Source organism: Aethalodelphis obliquidens, unplaced genomic scaffold (genome assembly GCF_003676395.1).
Source record: "Aethalodelphis obliquidens isolate GAN/ISIS:26980383/991018 unplaced genomic scaffold, ASM367639v1 scaffold86, whole genome shotgun sequence".
Lineage (NCBI taxonomy): Eukaryota > Metazoa > Chordata > Mammalia > Artiodactyla > Delphinidae > Aethalodelphis > Aethalodelphis obliquidens.
In genome coordinates, this window is record NW_020838030.1 from 5,889,941 (window position 1) to 5,908,057 (window position 18,117).

At 51.9% G+C, this 18,117-nt stretch overlaps 1 protein-coding gene across 4 annotated transcripts in view; it reads right to left on the reverse strand.

Annotated features, from left to right (window-relative positions):
* The window catches only part of LMCD1 (LIM and cysteine rich domains 1), a 57,607-nt gene that overhangs the window by 13,373 nt on the left and 26,117 nt on the right, over positions 1-18,117 (reverse strand). For 2 of the 4 annotated variants that reach the window (XM_027093918.1, XM_027093921.1), the window contains exons 2-4: positions 15,289-15,377; positions 8,625-8,880; positions 1,934-2,263 (exon numbers count right to left, since the gene is read on the reverse strand). In XM_027093918.1, the coding sequence (XP_026949719.1) occupies positions 1,934-2,263; positions 8,625-8,880; positions 15,289-15,377 (675 nt within the window). Of the gene's footprint in view, positions 1-1,933; positions 2,264-8,624; positions 8,881-9,058; positions 9,226-10,495; positions 10,732-15,288; positions 15,380-18,117 lie in introns of those variants that run through there. The other 2 variants (XM_027093919.1, XM_027093920.1) reach the window with 2 other exon arrangements.

The window sequence follows — 18,117 nt, forward strand, 5'->3', positions numbered from 1 at the left end:
CTTTCGAGGATCAATTTAGTTCGAACATGGGACTTCCCTGGTGGTCCAGTGGCTGAGAATCCGTCTTGCAATGCAGGGGACGCCGGTTTGATCCCTGGTTGGGGAACTAAGATCCCACATGCTGCGGGGTAACTAAGCCTGCGTGCCGCAACTACAGAGCCCACGCGCCACAACTAAAGAGAAGCCTGCACCCCACAACGAAGGATCCTGCGTGCTGCAACTGAGACCGGACGCAGACAAAAACGGAAACAAAATTTAGTTTGAACATTCATCATTCATTCCTTTGTTCGGTCATTCATGGATCACATATTTATCCAGCACCTATTCTCTATATTATACTGACGACTGCTGCTGCAGATACAGAGATGGACAAGACAGGACCTCAGCATTTGGAGAGGGTGATGGACGTGAGTCTACTAATGACATAATTTGTTATCTAATTAAGATTGGGGTTCGGGTCAGGAAGGAAAAGTCTGTCTTCCCAGCCAGCCCGACCCACCAATATCGGCTTCCTTCGCATTCCCTATTTACTGCCTGGTCTTGTTTAAATGCTTCCAAAGTGTCACAGCCATTTCCTAAAGTTGACTGTTGCCAAGGCCCTGGGATCTCAGGCCGCCTCTGCCCCACTTCCACACTGTCCAAACCCGTGGGCTGAGTCCAGGATAAAATACGTTCTCAGACCAGCATTTCTCTCTTGGGAATGGCAACTGGGAAACGTCACAGACTTAAAGATGTTGCGTTCCAGCTTGGAATTACACAGTACTAATGTGTTAAAGATCGATGGCTGCTGGAGGGTGGATAGAAGGCAGGGCTGGGGACAAGGCTAGTTTATGAAACATGGTAACTGGATCTGATGTTTTCAGAAGTTCCTGGCATGTGACTTCTTCCTGAGAAATGGTCTTTTCAAGACCATCACCAATCTGCGCTAGTGAAAATCAATTTCATTCTTTTGTCTTTTTGTCTCCTTGTTCTTTGTGTTGAATGGCAATCCCAAATGAAGGGGTCCAGGGGGCGGGGGTGGGAGATGCAGGACGCAGGTTTTGGATAACAAGTGTGAGTCGCTACAGAGAAGACAGACCCGGCCCTTCCGGATGTGCTGACGGCATCGTTCGGGCTGGCATTTCCCTGGGGTGTCTGGCTCACGCGGGTGACGGCTAGCCTGTTCCCAGCAAGGCAGGTGCTTTGCCTGAGGACCCTGTATATTGGGACTTTTATCTCCAAATGTCACGTAGAAGCATGAAGCTTCTTGGCTGACAGGGGTTGGGGGCCCATGAAAGTTAGCAAACAGCCCCACGTGGCCCGAATCTCAAGCCCGCCACCTCTCCCTACGGCCCTTGGAGTAAAGTCCTAAATCTATGGCATCCCAATACGGGGACAGTGTCCTCTGCCTCTTTGATTTCCTGGGGCTCGGCGGGCAGTACAGGCCAATCAATGCTTGAGTGATGGATGGACGGAGGGCATGACCCTTCCGGAAGCGTGCCCCTGCTGACCTCGCCAGCCTTGGGCCCCCCTGCACCCTGGTACCACACTTCCAGCCACCTGGGACTTCATTCAGTCCTCTGACTGTGCTGTCTCAGACTTTCACATTTTTTTGCACATGATCACCTCTTTAAGGCAACACAGGTCTTCCCCGAAGAGCCCGAAGGCCTGGAGCACTCTTAATTATTCTTCCAAGGCCAGCATGGGCCTCACCTCCTCCCCCAAGCCTACCCTCACCCCCAAGCAAGGACAGATGCCCTTTCTCCGCACTGCAACCGTTTGCTTGCCTGTGACCTCTCCTGGATCATGACCACGAATGAAGGCAGGAATGAGGGAACAGAGCCTGGGGCTGGGGCCCTGACCCTGCAGCCCTGGCCTGGGCGGTTTCAGCCAGACCCGATGGATGGATGGATGGATGGATGGATGGATGGATGGATGGATGGGAGAGACTTACGTGTTCCTTGGACGGGTCGCTGATGCTGCCGTTGGTAGTTGGGGCGGCTGTCTCTGCGCCCTCGGGCTTCTCCTGCTGCTTCCCCTCCTCCTTGGGCAAGCCGCCCTGCCCGGGGAGGGCCACTTCGCCCACACCCAGGGCCTCGCTCTTATACTGCTTCACAAACTCCTCCATCACTTTCAGCTCGTTCTCCAAAAGTCCGCGGCAGCGAGAGGGGTCCTGGTCGTAGATAGGGAGCTGACGCAAGAGCTGACGCCGGCGGTAGTAGGCGCCCTCGGTGCCCGTCACTGGCTGCTTCTCCTTGGGGATGAGCTCCATGTACTGCAGGCCCTGGGGAAGAGGAGACCCAGCACCATGATTCCCAAGCACTGGGCAGAGATCTGAGCCCTGGCGAGACCTGGGCTTCTTCAGGTCTCTGCAGAACCCAAGGATTATTCTCAAGGAAGAAACGGGGTGAATTTGGGGAACACTGGAGAGAGACCTAAATAAGCTTCCGCTCTCCCCTGAGTCACACTCACAGATTCACATTCTCGATGAGAATCGGGTAATTTCAGTAGACGCTCCTTTTAGATTTGCTGGCTTTGCAACAAGGATTTTTGTTTCCTTCAAAACTGAATATTTTTACCTCATTTACCTCGTGGCCATGCTTCTCATTTAAAAAAAAAAAGTCGATCTAGTTTAAAATCGCTTTTCTTGGCAAAGTATAATTAAATCACTATAGGCAGAAGGTATTTCATAGTTTATTAATTTAAAAATATGCAAGGGCACCTTCTAATAGTAGAATCGACCAGGTCTCAGGTCAGTCCCATTGCCACACCAACAGGGCTGGCACAGATGCTAGACCACCTGAATATTCATATGTCCGTGGATGACTGTCCAATGGCCTTCTGTTGGCTGGCTTGCTTGCTTTTGTGAGAGGAGCAGAAATCTTACACTCGGGTGGGTCCCAGGGACGGGGAGATTAGGGGAAGGTGAAGGTCGAGGCCACACAGCATGAGAAAGTGTGAAGGGCCAGTTGTTGGTCCTGGACTGCTGTTCTCCACCACTGTGCCCAACCCTAACCCTGACCCATACCTGACTCGCCCACCAGACGGCCTCATTCCCACGCCCCCGTGGCTGCGGCCGTATTTACCCTCTTAGAATCTGCCTGCCCCATATCTCGTCTTTGAGGCTGGACTCACCCTGGAGTTGTGTTAACCAACATGGAAAATGCGATTCATAATGGACAGTCCCAGCTGCGGCCTGTCTGTAGGGAACAGGGTATGAGAACCTGGGGGTGGGGGGTGCGACTCCAGAGCCTGGTTTGCTGAATTTCATAATAAATGAATTCCGGATAAGAGCCTTTTCAGAACAGGGAGAGGCAGGTGTGGGAATGCAGTTGGCGGGGGGGGGGGCTGTGAGCACCCCACCCTCGGTGGCTTAGCCCTGGATCCCGGGGGACCCAGCCGAGACCTCCCGGCCCTGCGGGCTCACGCATACCCTCTTCGTCCCTGTTCCTCTGCACAGCCCCTCCTACTCTCAGGGCACCTTCTAGACGCAGGAAATGGCCTGGGTGGTGCACGGAGTCCTGGGGTGCCGGGAAATCTGGGTTTCTAGCTCCGGCCCTGCTGCTGCTCTTCGTGTAAGATCAAGAAAGCACCCAGCCTCTCTGGGCCTCCGTTTCCTCATCTGCAAAGTTCAGGGTAGAAAGCATGATCGTTAGGGTCTGGGCCATTGTGAGAAGTCAGTGGCCACCTCACTTGATCTGCCTCACAAGTAAGAGGAGAGCAGTGTCACTCAGCCGAGTCCGCAGCCCCGAAAAGGGGCCAGAGTAGGCTGGCTGGCCAGAGTCCCAGGCCCTTCACCCAACACTCAGAAGAACCAGAAGCTCCGGGGGGGTCCCCCAGCTGACGACACGTCTGGCAGGGGCTGATCCCTGCTGTGTCTTGGGAAGACCGTGGCTTTTCTCTTGATCAGTGTGAAACTGCAGGTGGCCTCCGACGAGAACAGGCCAGACGGGTGGATCTGAAGACCCTTGTCTCAAACCTTGCGGTGCATAGGACTCACTTGGCGCCCCTGTGGGAGAGCTTCCCAGGCCCGCTCTGTTTTAGGAGCCTGCAGGGGCCTGGAAGTGAGTGCTTGTATAGGTCCTCCTGGGGGAGTCTGAAGTAGGACATCCGAGGGCAGTGGGTGGGGGAAGGGATGGGACCAACAGAGGATGGGAAGCAGCAGCCCAAAGCCAGCAGGCTGGGGTGGGGCACAGGGCCCTGAGGAGATGGATGAGGGTACGGTAGGGCACAGGACCCTGGGGAGATGCAGCAGGGGCGGGGCAGGGGAAATACCCCGCCAGCCCTTCCTATTTCTTGCCTGGGGTCTGCCCGGCTCCTAGAATCTCAGGAAGGATTTTGCAGCAGTGGAAACAAGAGCTTTGCTCATGCTGCCAGAATGGGCGTCCAGACCTGGCCAGTATCTCACTGACTCTGAGTGCTGAAGCAGCCCCATTCGCACGGAGGATTCGGCTGATGGGAGAGCAGCCTCTTCTAGGAAGCCTGCTTTCTTCCCCCATTGGAGTGGTATGAGGAACGGTAGGGACAGCTAACACCTACGTGCTGCTCGCTGCGTTCCAGACCTTCTTCTAAGTGTCTGACCTATGTTAACCCATTTAATTCTCACAACACCCCTAGGAGAAAGGTACTAATATTATCCCTTGGGAAACTGAGGCACAGAGAAGTTAAGTAACCTCCCGAAAGTCACACAGCTAGTATGCGGTAGAGACAGCTTTGAACTCAGCAGCTTGGGTCTCGACTTCTTCTATACTGACTGTCTACAAGTTGGATGATTTGCAAAGAGAAAAGAAATGTCCCCCAATCTCTGGGGGAGTTTCCTTTTGTCATCATTTCAGGGTGAGGGGGCTGTGGAAGCATTGCCTGGTGCCAGGAGGCTGTAGTCCCTGGATCTGTGTGTGGCTCTGGTCTTCTAGGGCCTGCACCCCTCCCTGCCCGACTTTATAAGTCAGCCCTGTGGTCGAGGTTGCGCCTGCACTCACAGTGTCCTCAAAGCCCCAGCCGGGTACCGGCTCTCTGCCTTTGCTCTGGCAAGGCCCCAGCATCTGGCTACCACGGGCATGTGTTTCGTGATGGCTGGCCTTGCCTGGCTGGCCTGAGGCCCCTCCCACACTCCCGAGCCACACGCTGATGGCAGACATTGCTAATCAACCCTGATGAGGGTCTCAGAACCCACCTCAAGGCAGCCCTCAGGCAATCACTATCAGTTGGCAAGGACTCGGGAAGGGGAAGACGGGGAGGGAGGCCGGGTCAGAGTGAGCTGCCGGTGGTGCTCAGAGCCTGCCAGAGAAGCTCTCAGGTGTTTCTCCACGAAGCCGACTACGGTCATGTTCCCAAACCTTTAGCAAGATGCCTTTTCTAGGATCAGTTGGAAAGATTGGTTTAGGTTTTAAGTTTTTCGTGAGAAACTCTCTGAACCATTTGGTGCTCTGCTGTCTGGCACAGCCATACTGGGTGAAGAGGTTCCTGGAACCAGGCTTTTTCAGGACAGAAATCAAAAGAGCAGAGAGAAAAGTGGAGGAGAAGGATGCTCTTTTCCCAGGGTTGGGCAGTGGGACACACACAGACTCTGGAATCAGAAAACCCAGTGCTGATTCTGTGCTTTCTGATTCTTCTCCAGCTGTCAGACAAAGAGAGCAAATGGGCTTCACGTTACACGTTAATCCTGGTCAATCATGGCAGCCTGGAGTGCTGTGTTGAGTAGGATTCTGAGGCCCAATGAGGGCTCAGTGGGAGACAGTGCGCTGACTGCCACAGGTAAGGGAGCAGAGGATGGGGTATGAGTGAATGCCAGCCCTGCACGCGCTCCTCAACAGCTTCTGTTTGCTCTCCTGTAAAATGGGGGCAGTAATGCACCCAGCGCACAGGGAGTGGTGAGGTGTTGATATCCTTCATGTACAAATACTCCATGGATGCTGGTTCCCTTCATCTTCTCCGTCTTGCCTCCCCACAAATTCCCGGCTAGCTTTCAAAGACCCATTCACCTCCCTGAGCCTCGGTTTCTTCTTCTGTAGATGAGGGTAATAACAGTACAGCCCTAACAGTGTTGGAAAATCAGATGCGATTGTGCATGTGTGGCTCTTAGCGTAGTGCCTGGCTCATAGTAAGTACTCAGTACATACTAGCAATTAGGTTTCTTGTGACTTTAGTCTTTGAAGACTTTAGTCTTTGAAGCATTTCTCTGGCTTTTATTCTGGTTGGGAAGGGTGACAGAGAGCAAGATTCAGTTCCACTTCCAAAATGTAATCAGTCCTGATCACTTGGTAATTAAAAAAAAAGTCGGAAGGGTGAGTGGGAAGAAAGTCGTCCAATCTCAGAAATGTGATTTGCTCGGGCAGGCCAGACGCAGGGCAGACAGAGCGGCCTTTATCCCATGTGGTTTTATGAGCCGGCATTAATCACGGCCCGACGATGCCTCCCTCTGATTAGTCTGGGGCTGAAGCGTTTGGGGTTTTCACCAGTCAGTTCCTGACGCCCACAGCTGGCTCTTTTATGAGCTGCTTGCTTCAGTTTCCGCTCACATCTTGGAGACCCACTGATGGCTCACCCAGGCCCGGGTGCCGGAGGGCAGACCCGCGTTCGGAACCACCCGGCACTGCCGCTATTCCGTGCCGCCCCCCGTGGCCCCCGACCTGCCCCTGCCTACCCACTGGAGCTGTCGAAGTCCAGCTCAGTATTCTGTGTTTCCTCACACGTAAACTAACCCTCACTTCACAGGGTGGCTGAGCTCATGCAGGCTGACCTGTTCTTTTAAAATATGCTTCTCAAAAAGCAAAGCTTTAAAAAAAAACCCAAGAAAACTTTGCCTCTCTTCGCTTTATCTAGAAGGGATGTTTTTCCCCCTCTTAAGCTCCAGCTTAGCACTGTGCTGCTCGAACCGTCTATGGTGAAGGATCAAGATTTGTTTGGTGTTTTTTCCACGGATTGCAGGATGATTTGTGGGCTCAGTGCACGTGATGAGAATGTAGCTCAGGCCACATGAGATTTCCACGTGAGGCTGACCACGCGGGAGCTCTGATCAGCCATCACGCACTTGGATGTCAAGTGCCACAACATTTTCCCAACATTTATTCTCAATTTCTGTGCTTCCGATCGGGGGCCAGTCACAAGGATTTTGTGGAGCAGTGCCAGTCCCCAGACCACACGTGGAATGTCCTTGGCTGGGAGACGACGTGGCACAAATACGCCTCAAGCCTGCTGCATGCCCTGTGCAGTGGAAGGCGAGGAGTGAGACGGTACACAGGACAGGCATGCGCGTGCTCTCGTGGGCCTGGCTTCACTCCAGTGTAGGGGAGAGGTGATGACGAAGCACAGACACGCATGAGACAATGGCAGCTCGAAATAAGAGCTTCTAAAGAAACCATGGAGAACTGGGAGAGAGAAGAAATGTAGCAGAGGGATGGGTGACATCTTCCACAGGTTGGGTAGTGAGGGACGGCCTGTCTGAGATAGGACTGGCAGAAGGAGCCAGCCATGCAGAGAACCGGGAAAGGATGTTTCAAGGAGAGGGAACAGCATGTGCAAAGTCCCCGAGGAGGGCAAGAGCCTAGGGAGCCCAGGCCTGCCGTAGAGTGGTCCAGGGCAGGAAGGTGGAAGGTCATTGCCATGCAAGGTACTCAGTGAGGGGGCGTAGCAGGAGCTGTGGGGGGAGTCCGCAGGGACAGGGACACACGGGTCTCAAAAGGCTGTCCTTTTCTCCCGGGAGAGATGGAATTCAGCGTCAGGCTTGCATCTCTAACACGGTAGGGTTTTTTAATCTCACTAACCTGTAGAAATCATCTGGGTCCTTGCTACTCCAGGTGTGCTCTGGGAGCCGGCAGCGTCGGCATGACCTGGGAGCTTGGCGGGACTGCAGATTCTCAGAACGGCCCTGAGCCTACTCGATGTGTTTCTGCAAGCTCTCCAGATGGCTTTTACGCTTGTGGAAATTTGAGGGGCGCTGGTCCACTGCTCTGGGTCTTGAAGGGGGCCCACATGGGGTATCACCTGGGGCTTCGTTTAAAGACTCGTGACTGAGAATTCTGATCCTGCCATCTGGAGCTTCCGATTTAATGGTCTGGGGTGAGGCCTGTGCATGGGGACTTTTCTTGGGTCCTTTTAGTGGGCAGCCACGGGGTGACCTTGTGCAAGTCACCTGCTCTCTCTGGGCCTTGTCCTTCTCTGGGTGCCTCTTCCCTAGGGTTGTGTAAAGCCAATTTTAAGCCCAGGAGTTAGGGAGAAGAGAGAAGTGTTCCTGTGCTCTCCCCGAGACTTGCAAAGGGCACATCCCAGGCCACTCTGAGGGAAAATGAGGAACTTACGGATGAACATGAGCACTCTGAGAGTTCTGAACGATAAACCATCCTCTGTTCAGAAGTGGGGAACCTAAAGGGAACCATGAGCAACCCTGTACTAGAGCTGAAAGGGCCCCTTAGAATTCACGTGAACACCTCTACCCATTTCATGGATGAGGAAAACTGAGGCCCAGACAGTTTTCACTTCAAGATCACAGAGTGAGGCAGGAGCAGGTTCGAAACCAAAGCTATGTTCCTACCATTTTTGCAAACTTGCCCACTTCTTACCTCGTCTTTGACGTCCAGGAACCTATGGCACGGCTCCTATTTACAAGGGCAGGGAAACAACCACTTGGTTGCAGGAAGCTCTCTTACCAGTTTCTGGGTGACTCCAGGGGGAGCCCACTCATAGGTGATGGTGTCAAAGGTGGGATCTTTCCCGGTGGCAATGGGGTTGGTCATGATCATTCGGTTCCTCTTGTAAATCCGGATGCCGTCCCCGCCTTTCACTCGGGCCGTGAGGGTGGAATACTTGGAGTCCATCAGCAAGCGGCCAATTTTCCGATCGTCTTCCAGGTCCGAGCTCAGGCAGTGGTCCTCCTGACTGCATTTGCATGACTTGCACATTTTCCTGGGGGGTGGGATGGGGACAAGTGAGATCAACCTCCAGAAAAGAGAGGCAGAATCTCCCGCTGGCAGCGCCTACGCTTTGGAAAGCAAGCTCAAAGTTTAACTTTAGTAACTTGAAAAGGTTAGCAGCAGACAAATGGTAACCGGAGCCCAAAAGGCCTTTGACGTCAGAAACTCACGTCTTCCTATCTATCTGTGGGGAATGTGGGTGTGACTTTCGTGGGTAAAAAGAGCAGCACGTTTTTCCTCTTGGTCACTGGGGTGGCAAAGGCTGGTTCATAACTGGAGATGTTCTACAGCAGGAGTCTTTACAGCCTGTGGGCTAAACTCGGCCCACAACTTGCTTCTGTAAATAAAGTTTTATTGGAACACAGCTATGCCCATCATTTACATATTGTCTTTGGGCGGCAACAGCAGATAAGTAATTGCAGCAGAGATCACGTGGCCCACCAAGACTAAAATATCTACTCTCTGGCCCTTTATTAAAAAAAAGTCTACCAATCCCTGCTCTAAAGAATTATTGAAATTGTCTCCCAAGATTCATGAGCCTCAGAGCTTCAGCAACTTGTAAACTCTTTAGCACTCATCCTGAAGTTAAAATACAGCTGGAAATTTTCTTCAGGAAACGGGTGGACAGGACCTGGGGGGAAGGGAATGAGTTTAGGAAACCCCTCGGGCTGGAGAGATGGATGTCCCTTGCCAAGCCTTTGTCCTGGGGCTGGGAAAAGAAAAAGCGTCCTGGGGAAGCTTCACAGTGACTTAAGGCCTGACACTTCCCTCCGACAATTAAAAACAGAAGCAGTTGGCTGCTTTGTGTCCTGCTGTTAAGGTTTAGATACCCAGGGGGTTCCCAGTGTGAGAGGAAAACCGCTCCCCTCCCTTCCTGGCCGTGTCCCCTCAGGCGTGCTGTGTCTCAGATGCTGGAACACACGCGATTTAGAGCTTGTCAGGTCAAGTGAGCTACATCAAGACCTACCGCGGGATGGGGCAGGCCTAAGCCAGAGACGTGTCAGGGCAGTTGCATGGGTGCTTCACAGCCAGGCCTGCCTGGAGGAACCCTTCTTTTCTCTTCTAAGCTCAGGAGACTGATGCATTTAATCATTTAGCACAAATTTTGACTGTGGGGCTACCAGACGCATGCCTTGATGGTCTATATCAGTGGTTCCCAGCCAAGGTCAGATCTGTCCTCAGGGGGCATTTGACAATGTCTGGAGACACTTTTTTTAAAAAAACTTTTTATTGGAGCATAGTTGATTTACAATGTTGTGTTAGTTTCTGCTGTAGAGCAAAGTGAATCAGTTATACATATACATATTCCACTCTTTTTTTTTTTTTTAGATTCTTTTCCCATATAGGCCATTACAGAGTATTGAGTAGAGTTCCCTGTGCTATACAGCAGGTTCTTATTAGTGATCTATTTTATATATAGTAGTGTGTATATGTCAACCCCAGCCGCCCGATTTATCCCTCCACCCCCCATACCCTGGTAACCATAAGATTGTTTTCTACATCCATGACTCTACTTCTGTTTTGTAAGTAAGTTCATTTGTACCCTTTTTTTAGATTCCACATATAAGCAATGTCATATAATATTTGTCTTTCTGGGTCTGACTTACTTCACTCAGTGTGACAATCTCGAGGTCCATCCATGTTGCTGCAAATGGCATTATTTTGTTCTTTTTTAAGGCTGAGCGTGGAGACACTTTCGATAGTCCCAATGGGGTGCTATGACGTCTATAGTGTTGGGGCCAGGATGCTGGTAAACATCCTGCGATGCACAGGACAGCTCCCTCCACAGCAAAGAATTATCCGGTCCCAAATGTCAGTAGTGCTGAGGTTGAGAAATCCTAGTCTAATGTGAAAAGAAGGAGACCCTATCACAACCTTCAAGGAGACTGCAGTTTGGGTGGGAGAGGCAGAGAAAATCAGCTGGAAACCATAACATAAGGTAGAATCAGGTTGGGCCGCGTGGGAGTCGCAGATGCTCTGGGTGGGTGGGGGGGGCGGTTCTGCTGCCTGGACCAGTTCACGTGGGAGTTGCGGATGCGGGGGGGGGGGGGGGGGGGGGGGGGGGGGGGGGGGGGGGGGGGGGGGCGGTTCTGCTGCCTGGACCAGTTCCCCCAGGAGGTCAGGATGTGGCCCAGGGAAAGGGCTCAGCGGTGATGGAGGTCAGCAGGCTACAGAAGGTTAAACACATTTCTTCAGTGCAAGGCACGGGTGTGCAGTGTGACATTAAGGGGAAGAGAAGGCAGCATTTCCAGCGTTATTTGAGGAGAAGCTTCCAGTCCAAGTTCACATTCAGTGGGCTGCCATTTGAGACATGTTAAAATCGCAGATCTCAATGATAATTCCAGAGAAATTATCTCTCAAGATGAACAGGACCCTAAAGACGGTACAGGGCAAATGCAAGAAGGCTTTTCTTTTCGTGCTCGTGAGAACGGGTGGCTTGTTTTATGGAACTGGGGCATTTTATTCATGACCCAATAATATGCTTTATGAGCCAGTCATGGAGGAAACGGATTCTTTAAGAAGACAGGTGAGGGCACTTTTGGTTGATGGGGCCGGGTGAGGGAGGCAGCAGCAGAGCAGGAAGTGGCGAGAGGAAGGCGAGGAAGGAAGTGAAGGAAAGCCCAGTGTCCCACCGGGTCCTCTGACGTCCCCAAACCTTCCATACGTGGAAGTGGGGGAGGAAGCTGCTCTCTGCTCTGTTGGTTCATGTAGACACTCAGGATGTCCACATTATTTTTCCTTTCTTCACGCTCTTCATGTCACCAGACACGTTTCTGAGACTTTACAGATGAGGCGGACACCCCCTTGGTCCCACCCCGCTCTTTCCAGGCACCCAGATTGCAGGGGACACAGACACATCTGGAAAGATCCTCAATGGTGTCACCACGGCCATTTCTGCAACCTGTCATAGTCAACCCGGAATTATGGAAATGGCATGGCCTTGGGCTCTAATCCCAGCCTGAATACTAGCCCACCACAGACCCCTGGCAAGTTTCTTATCTGTAAAATGAGAGGGTTGGTCTATATCAGGGGTTGGCAAACTACAGCCCACTGGCAGAATCCAGTCCATCACCTCTTTTTATATGGCCTATGAACTCTTTTGGGACACATGAAAATGATGAGAAATTTGAATTTCAGTGTCCCTAAATAAAGATCACAGTCACATTCATTCATTTACCTACTGTCTATGGATGATTTCCTGCTACAAGGGCCAAGCTGAATAGGTGTGACAGAGGCCATGTGGCTTGTGAAGCCAAAAACAATTACTATCTGGCTCTTTATTTATTTTTATTTTTTGCGGTACGCGGGCCTCTCACTGTTGCGGCCTCTCCTGTTGCGGAGCACAGGCTCCGGACGCGCAGGCTCAGCGGCCATGGCTCACGGGCCCAGCCGCTCCGCGGCATGTGGGATCTTCCCAGACCGCGGCACGAACCCGTGTCCCCTGCATCGGCAGGCGGACTCTCAGCCACTGCGCCACCAGGGTAGGCCTATCTGGCTCTTTAAAGAAAGTTTGCTGACCCCTGATCTAGTTGATGAATTTTCAAGCTTTGCTGCACACCCAAATCACCTGGGGAGCTGTGTTAACTTGGGGATGCCCCGCTCGGCCCCCGCCAGTTAGATACACGCGTCTGGAGTGCGATCTGGGCCCGGGCACTCGTGACCCTGTTCCAGAGGGGATTCTCACGCACCCCAAAGCGCGAGAGGCATGAGTATGTCCCTTTCAGGAACTTAGGCACCTCAGGCTGACTTTCTATAGGTTGTCCCTCCAAGAGCACAGGAAGCCCAGCTATTGTATTACTGCGCCGCCATCTATGAAGATCCTGACCCTGGTGAGAGGAGCAGAATTAACATCAAAGGGGTGCCGCGATGAGGAGATTGGGGGAATCTATCCAGAGAGACCCCCAAAGGGTGTAAAATTTTGTAATTTGCAGAGCCAGTGGTCTCCCTTCCATTTTTCATAGTATGTCCCCTGCTTCCCTCAGATCAGGGTTTTTCCCTCTGCTCACTGAAATTGGTGCGCCTTTAAAACATAAAGCTATTAGAATGATGACGACGATGATGATGGTAAGTCTCTGCATGCGAGGGAGAAGCCGTGCCCTGGGCTCTCTGGAAAGCTTGGCCTTCCGGAGGCCCGCTTCCCTCCGCCGTGTACCGTAGCTCAGCATCCTGTGAGGTTGGCCCCTGCGGGCAGGGAGTCCGGCACGGCCATTTGGAAAGCGGGATGCTGGAGGCTGCTGGGGGGACCTCCCCTTCCGTTTCCGTGACATGTTTGTTCTGAAAGTCTGCTTTTGTCTTCACTCTGTACCCTCCTCTCTAAGTAATTCTACTTATTCTGTGCTGCAAATATGAAGACCATTCTAATTCTACCAACCATGTGAATCCGTAATTGAATTCCAGACAGTTTGCCTGAAACTATGGAATTGTAAAGCTGGAAGGGGATCCTAGGGCCCACCAGCTCCAAGCTTCCCATTTTTCAGATGGGAAATCTGAGGCTTAGAGAAGGGAAGTGTCTTATTCAAGCAGAGTCAGCACATGAATTCTGTCCTGTGATTATTAGTTAGGAAACTTTCCCATGAAACCAGACTGGCTGCCACTCTGACCCTTTAAATATCTTTCAAACTATTGAGAACATGAGAACTGAAGCATAAAAACGGTTTGACACGGTTTCCCTGCTAAGGCTCTGCGACCTCACTGCTCCACGAAGCCTGAAATTTAGGTCCCTATTAAGGTTGTTCCAAGGTGACACTGGATGGGCAGGACCTAAAAGCTGCAGTCTGTGTTTCTCAAGGACAAGTTCGCTTGACGTTCAAAGAACTTGTAGGATGATGAGGAAGTGGGATGAAAACAATGCTGAGAGGCTTCTGCTCCTAGCCGAGAGGAACAGTGTCCAGAACTGCCCTCCTGCCATAAACAACTAGGAAACCAGACAAAATATATCAAACACCCATTTTCAGATGCCAGATAGCAGCGCGGGACTGTGGTCCTTGAGAGAATGGAAACATTACTGCACTGACGCCACGTGTGCATTTAGGGAACGTTATCCCTCGGGGCTCCAAGAACTCTTGAGGGAGGCATCCTTGCTTGTCTTCAGAGAGCTGATGAGGGGCCAGCCTTGTTCTCTGACACCCTGGTGGCAGATTCAGGACCAACGGGGTGAAACGATAGGGAGGCAGCCTCTTTTCAAGGCCAGAAAGAGCTCAAGTGGCCAAAATAGATGCGTGGGGAGCTCTTCGTCCTGGAAGGACATCCTAGCTGTGGGAGGAATTTGTGCAGGGGACGGGTGTTGGGATTGGATGACCTTGACGGTCCCTGGCGTCCAGAAGACCATATGAGCTCCTCCGAAGTGGGGACTGCCTGGGAATAGCGTCAAGGAACAATCTTGTACTTGGACCGCAGTACTGCATGCAGAATGGTTGACAGTGTGGGATGGGGCTTCCTACAGACCCGAGTCCGAATTCTGCCCTCTGGTAGCCGTTCCCCCATTACCCACCCTCAGTTTCCTCATCTGTAAAGTGGACATACTAGTACCTCCTGCTTAGGGTTATTTTAGCATTTAAGTAGAAAAGACTTAGCTCAGCTCAGTAAGCATTTTTGGTAACTGCTGTCTCACAGCGGAAATCAACTTCTCTGAGACAAACATCTCCCCAATTTTGTTCTTCCACTGAGTGCCCAAGGCAACCCTCTGGCAGTGGAGACAAAAGCTCCTTTTTAGCTCTCGTGCCCACAGGGCTTAGCCTCTCTCCCAGGGCTGCAGGGATGGTCCCGCAGGCTGTGCCCTGCACACCTCCAGGGCACACGGTCCACACAGATGCTGATGTGAATAGTGCCCGGGGACTGTGCAGAGCGGCAGCCCTACCTCTTGTTTTCAGAGTCCTCAATGAAAACAAAAAGAACAGCGCCGTGAGTCCAAGTCCAGCTGGATCTCACAGCCCTCCTGCCTTGGATGTGAATACCAGGTCCTGGTTTTTAAGCACTGTGGACACAGTGATTTTTATTTCTGTCCCAGGGGCACTCTTTGGTCAGAACCCCAGGGGGATGATGGTGCAGGAGGGGGAGATGAAGCCCATACCCCAAACCCCAGGACAGACAGGTCTACCCAGCGTGGACCAGGCACCAGCTAACGACTGTCCACCGCTTCCCAGAGCATCCTCACCGGGCTGAGCTTGGCAGCCTCCACCTGGAAATGGTTTATAAAGCCCTGAACTCCTCCTTCATCTTGGCCCCTCAAGGGCTTTTCTGTCATTTCTGAATTAAGCCAAGCAAGAAGGCATTCACCCCGGAGCCAGTCCACCAGCAACACATGCATCCTAAGCAGTCCCATCAGAGAATGACCAGGGTTCCCAGAAAGGACAGCCAAGAAATGAAGGCAGGCAGAGCCTCTCCTGACAAGCTCCGTTACCTCCATGAATGTGGCTCGAAGCCCGAACACGTCCCCTTGCATCTCAGACAAGGCACACCTCTTGCTGACTGCTGCTGGCCCAGGGACATCTGGAAAAGGAGACAGAAAAGAGGGTGTTTTCCTTCCAAACGTCTTGGACCAGGGATGCTTGACCTCTAAAGACTTGGCATGCCAGCAAAGCGATTGTGTGGGGTTCAAAGGTCTCGAGATGAATAAGCCATCACTTTACTGTTTACCAGGAATGGAGGAGACCAGTCGGGAAAGTGGCCATGGGTTAGGCAAGTGTGGAAGGGTGGAACTTTCCCAGCAGAAATGCCCTGGGGCTCATCGCGCCTTCCCCAACCCTCACCCGCTCCCCTGATCCACTTGTCACTGGAATGGAATCTTCCAGTGAGTGCCTCCTGTCTCTCATTTCTTTGTGACTTATTGATAGGGTGTGATTATACCAAAGCTACAGGCACAAACAAAGGTTCATGCTGCCAGATGTTTACAGCTCAAAGCATAGCTTAAATATTTTGCTAAATCACGGAAAATCAGGAGCATTTGAAATCCGGTCGTCTTTTGGGAGGAGCGCAACGCATGAGACAGGTTTTATTGTTCATTACCAGCCCCAGGTAACCAAAGTGCACGGCTGCTGCTTGCTGATGTATTTAGACCCGGCTGGCTCTCAGATGGGGTCTTCGAACCAGCAGCATCACCAGAAGCCTGCAGGAAACGCCCCACCCAGGAGGGTCTCAGCCCTTTCGAATTCGAACCTGCACTTTAACACAATTCCCAGGAGATTCATAGGACATGAAACTTGGAGAAGCGGTGGGTTAGTATGTGGATCTGCCAGCTGAGAAACTGACCTGACTCTCCACTGGGGGTGGTGCTGACTTGGGATGGGAACCACAGGTACTAGGATTTTATCAGAAGCAGTGTTCCATCAACTTGTGGGATAAAGGGATAAGCTTCTCATTCAACAAACTATTGATTCATTTAACCATTTATTTAGCATCTGCTATGTGCCAGGCACAGGGATACATGGTAAGACTCGCGGTGCCCTAGAGGAATACACAGTCTAGGGGGAGATGGAGAAACACATACTTATCCCCTTTCCTGGGAAGGGATTAGTTTGAGGCAAGGACAGCTGCCTGTTGTGTAGTAGAAAGACATGGACTTTGGAGCCTGAGAGACCTGGATTCCACACCCAGCTTCGTGACTTAACAGCCGTGTGGCCTTGGACAAACTGAGCCTCAGTTTCTTTACCTGTCAAATGGGTACAGAGATAACGCATGTAATGTGCCCAGTCACCTTAGCCACTACAAATGGTAGTTGCTATTATCTTGCACACAGACTTTAGGAGCACAGAGGAAGGTGTTAACCCGAATGGGAATTCCAGAGAGGCTTCTCAGAGGCGGTGACTCAGGATTGGGGCTGTGCATGGTGAGCGGGCAGAAAAGGAGGAGAAGGAGGTCCTAGCAGAAGGAGGAGGTACGCAAGGGCAGAAGGGTACAAAAGGGCTGGGTGGGTAGGGTGTCACGATCTGAGCATGCTCTGTGGGGCATGACACCTCTACTCTCTCTGCTTGTAAGTGGGGAGAAGACAAGTCGTGAGGCCGTCCTCATTGCTAGTATCAGAATTCAAAGAAGGACATAGGAAGAAACAGTTATCCTTCACAATATTTCTCTTCTCCCGCCCAAGTCTTCCCGCGATAATACCCAGCTCCACACCTCCTGCGTGGTGACTGCTGTTTATACCACGTCCTCAGACACTTCACTGTTCTGTCTAATACACCTTCACAGCCTTGGCAGTAAGAGCCATGTGGCACGTATTTGAAGGGATGCATGTTTCTATTTGTGCCTATTCAGTGCTAGAGTCATGTTAAAATGGAAAACCAAGATGATGCTCACCACCGTCTCGGTCTGAGCTGGGGAACTTTCATTCGTGGGTGGAATGCTTTGCTCCCTAAAGCTGTTGGCATAGAAAACCTTGCCTGTTGTTCCTGACACGTTGGATTCTACTAGCTGAAATACAACGATCCCATAACACTTCACGTTTAAATGATTTGAAGTTTTGCGGGGAGGTGTATGATGTATGAATCAGACTTCATCACTGGATGGTTTTAGGTTTACCCGGAGGCAGCAAAGCCTGAAACAGAAGAGCTATGCGGGAGAATTTCCTAAGTGGCAAATCACCCCGCCCACTGGAGCACTGTTCTAACGACTGTCGGATTTAACAGCCAGCCTACAAGGGGATTAGTCCTGATGCTTGGCCAGGAGAGCTGAACTGCTGGCTCAGGGTTTGGTTTAGATGCAAGGCGGCCCAGTACAGCCGAGCTCGGGCCCGTGGGTCGGGGCGCTGGCTCTATGGTGTCAACTCTGACATTTATTAGCTGTGCAGCTAGAGGCGAGTCGTTTCCCTGCCCAGCCCAAGGTGGTCCTCTGGGAAATGAGAAAACCGGCCTGGATCGGGGTGGCCCATATCCTGTTGCGTGGAATCCTCGTTCTGTGGGCTCTTACAAAGTGGCTTATGGCGGAGGTGGGAAGGATTATATGATCAAATAAAAATGGTGGACGCTGGATGGACCGGGGCGTCCAGCGCCTTCCAAGAGCTAGCTTATGACAGAGGCAAGAGAGATAGGAGAAGGCAACTGTTTCAAGTCAAGAGGTCCAGGCTTCAGAGTCAGAGGTGTGCATTTTCGTCCCAGTTCTGTCCCTTTCTTCTGTTGGACTTGGGCCAGTGAGTGATTCGTGGAGTCTGTTTCTTCATGTGTGTCATGGGGCCAGTAAGAACCACCCTGCCCCCTGGAGTCACTGAGAGGGTTCAATGGGCTGCCGCACGGAAAGG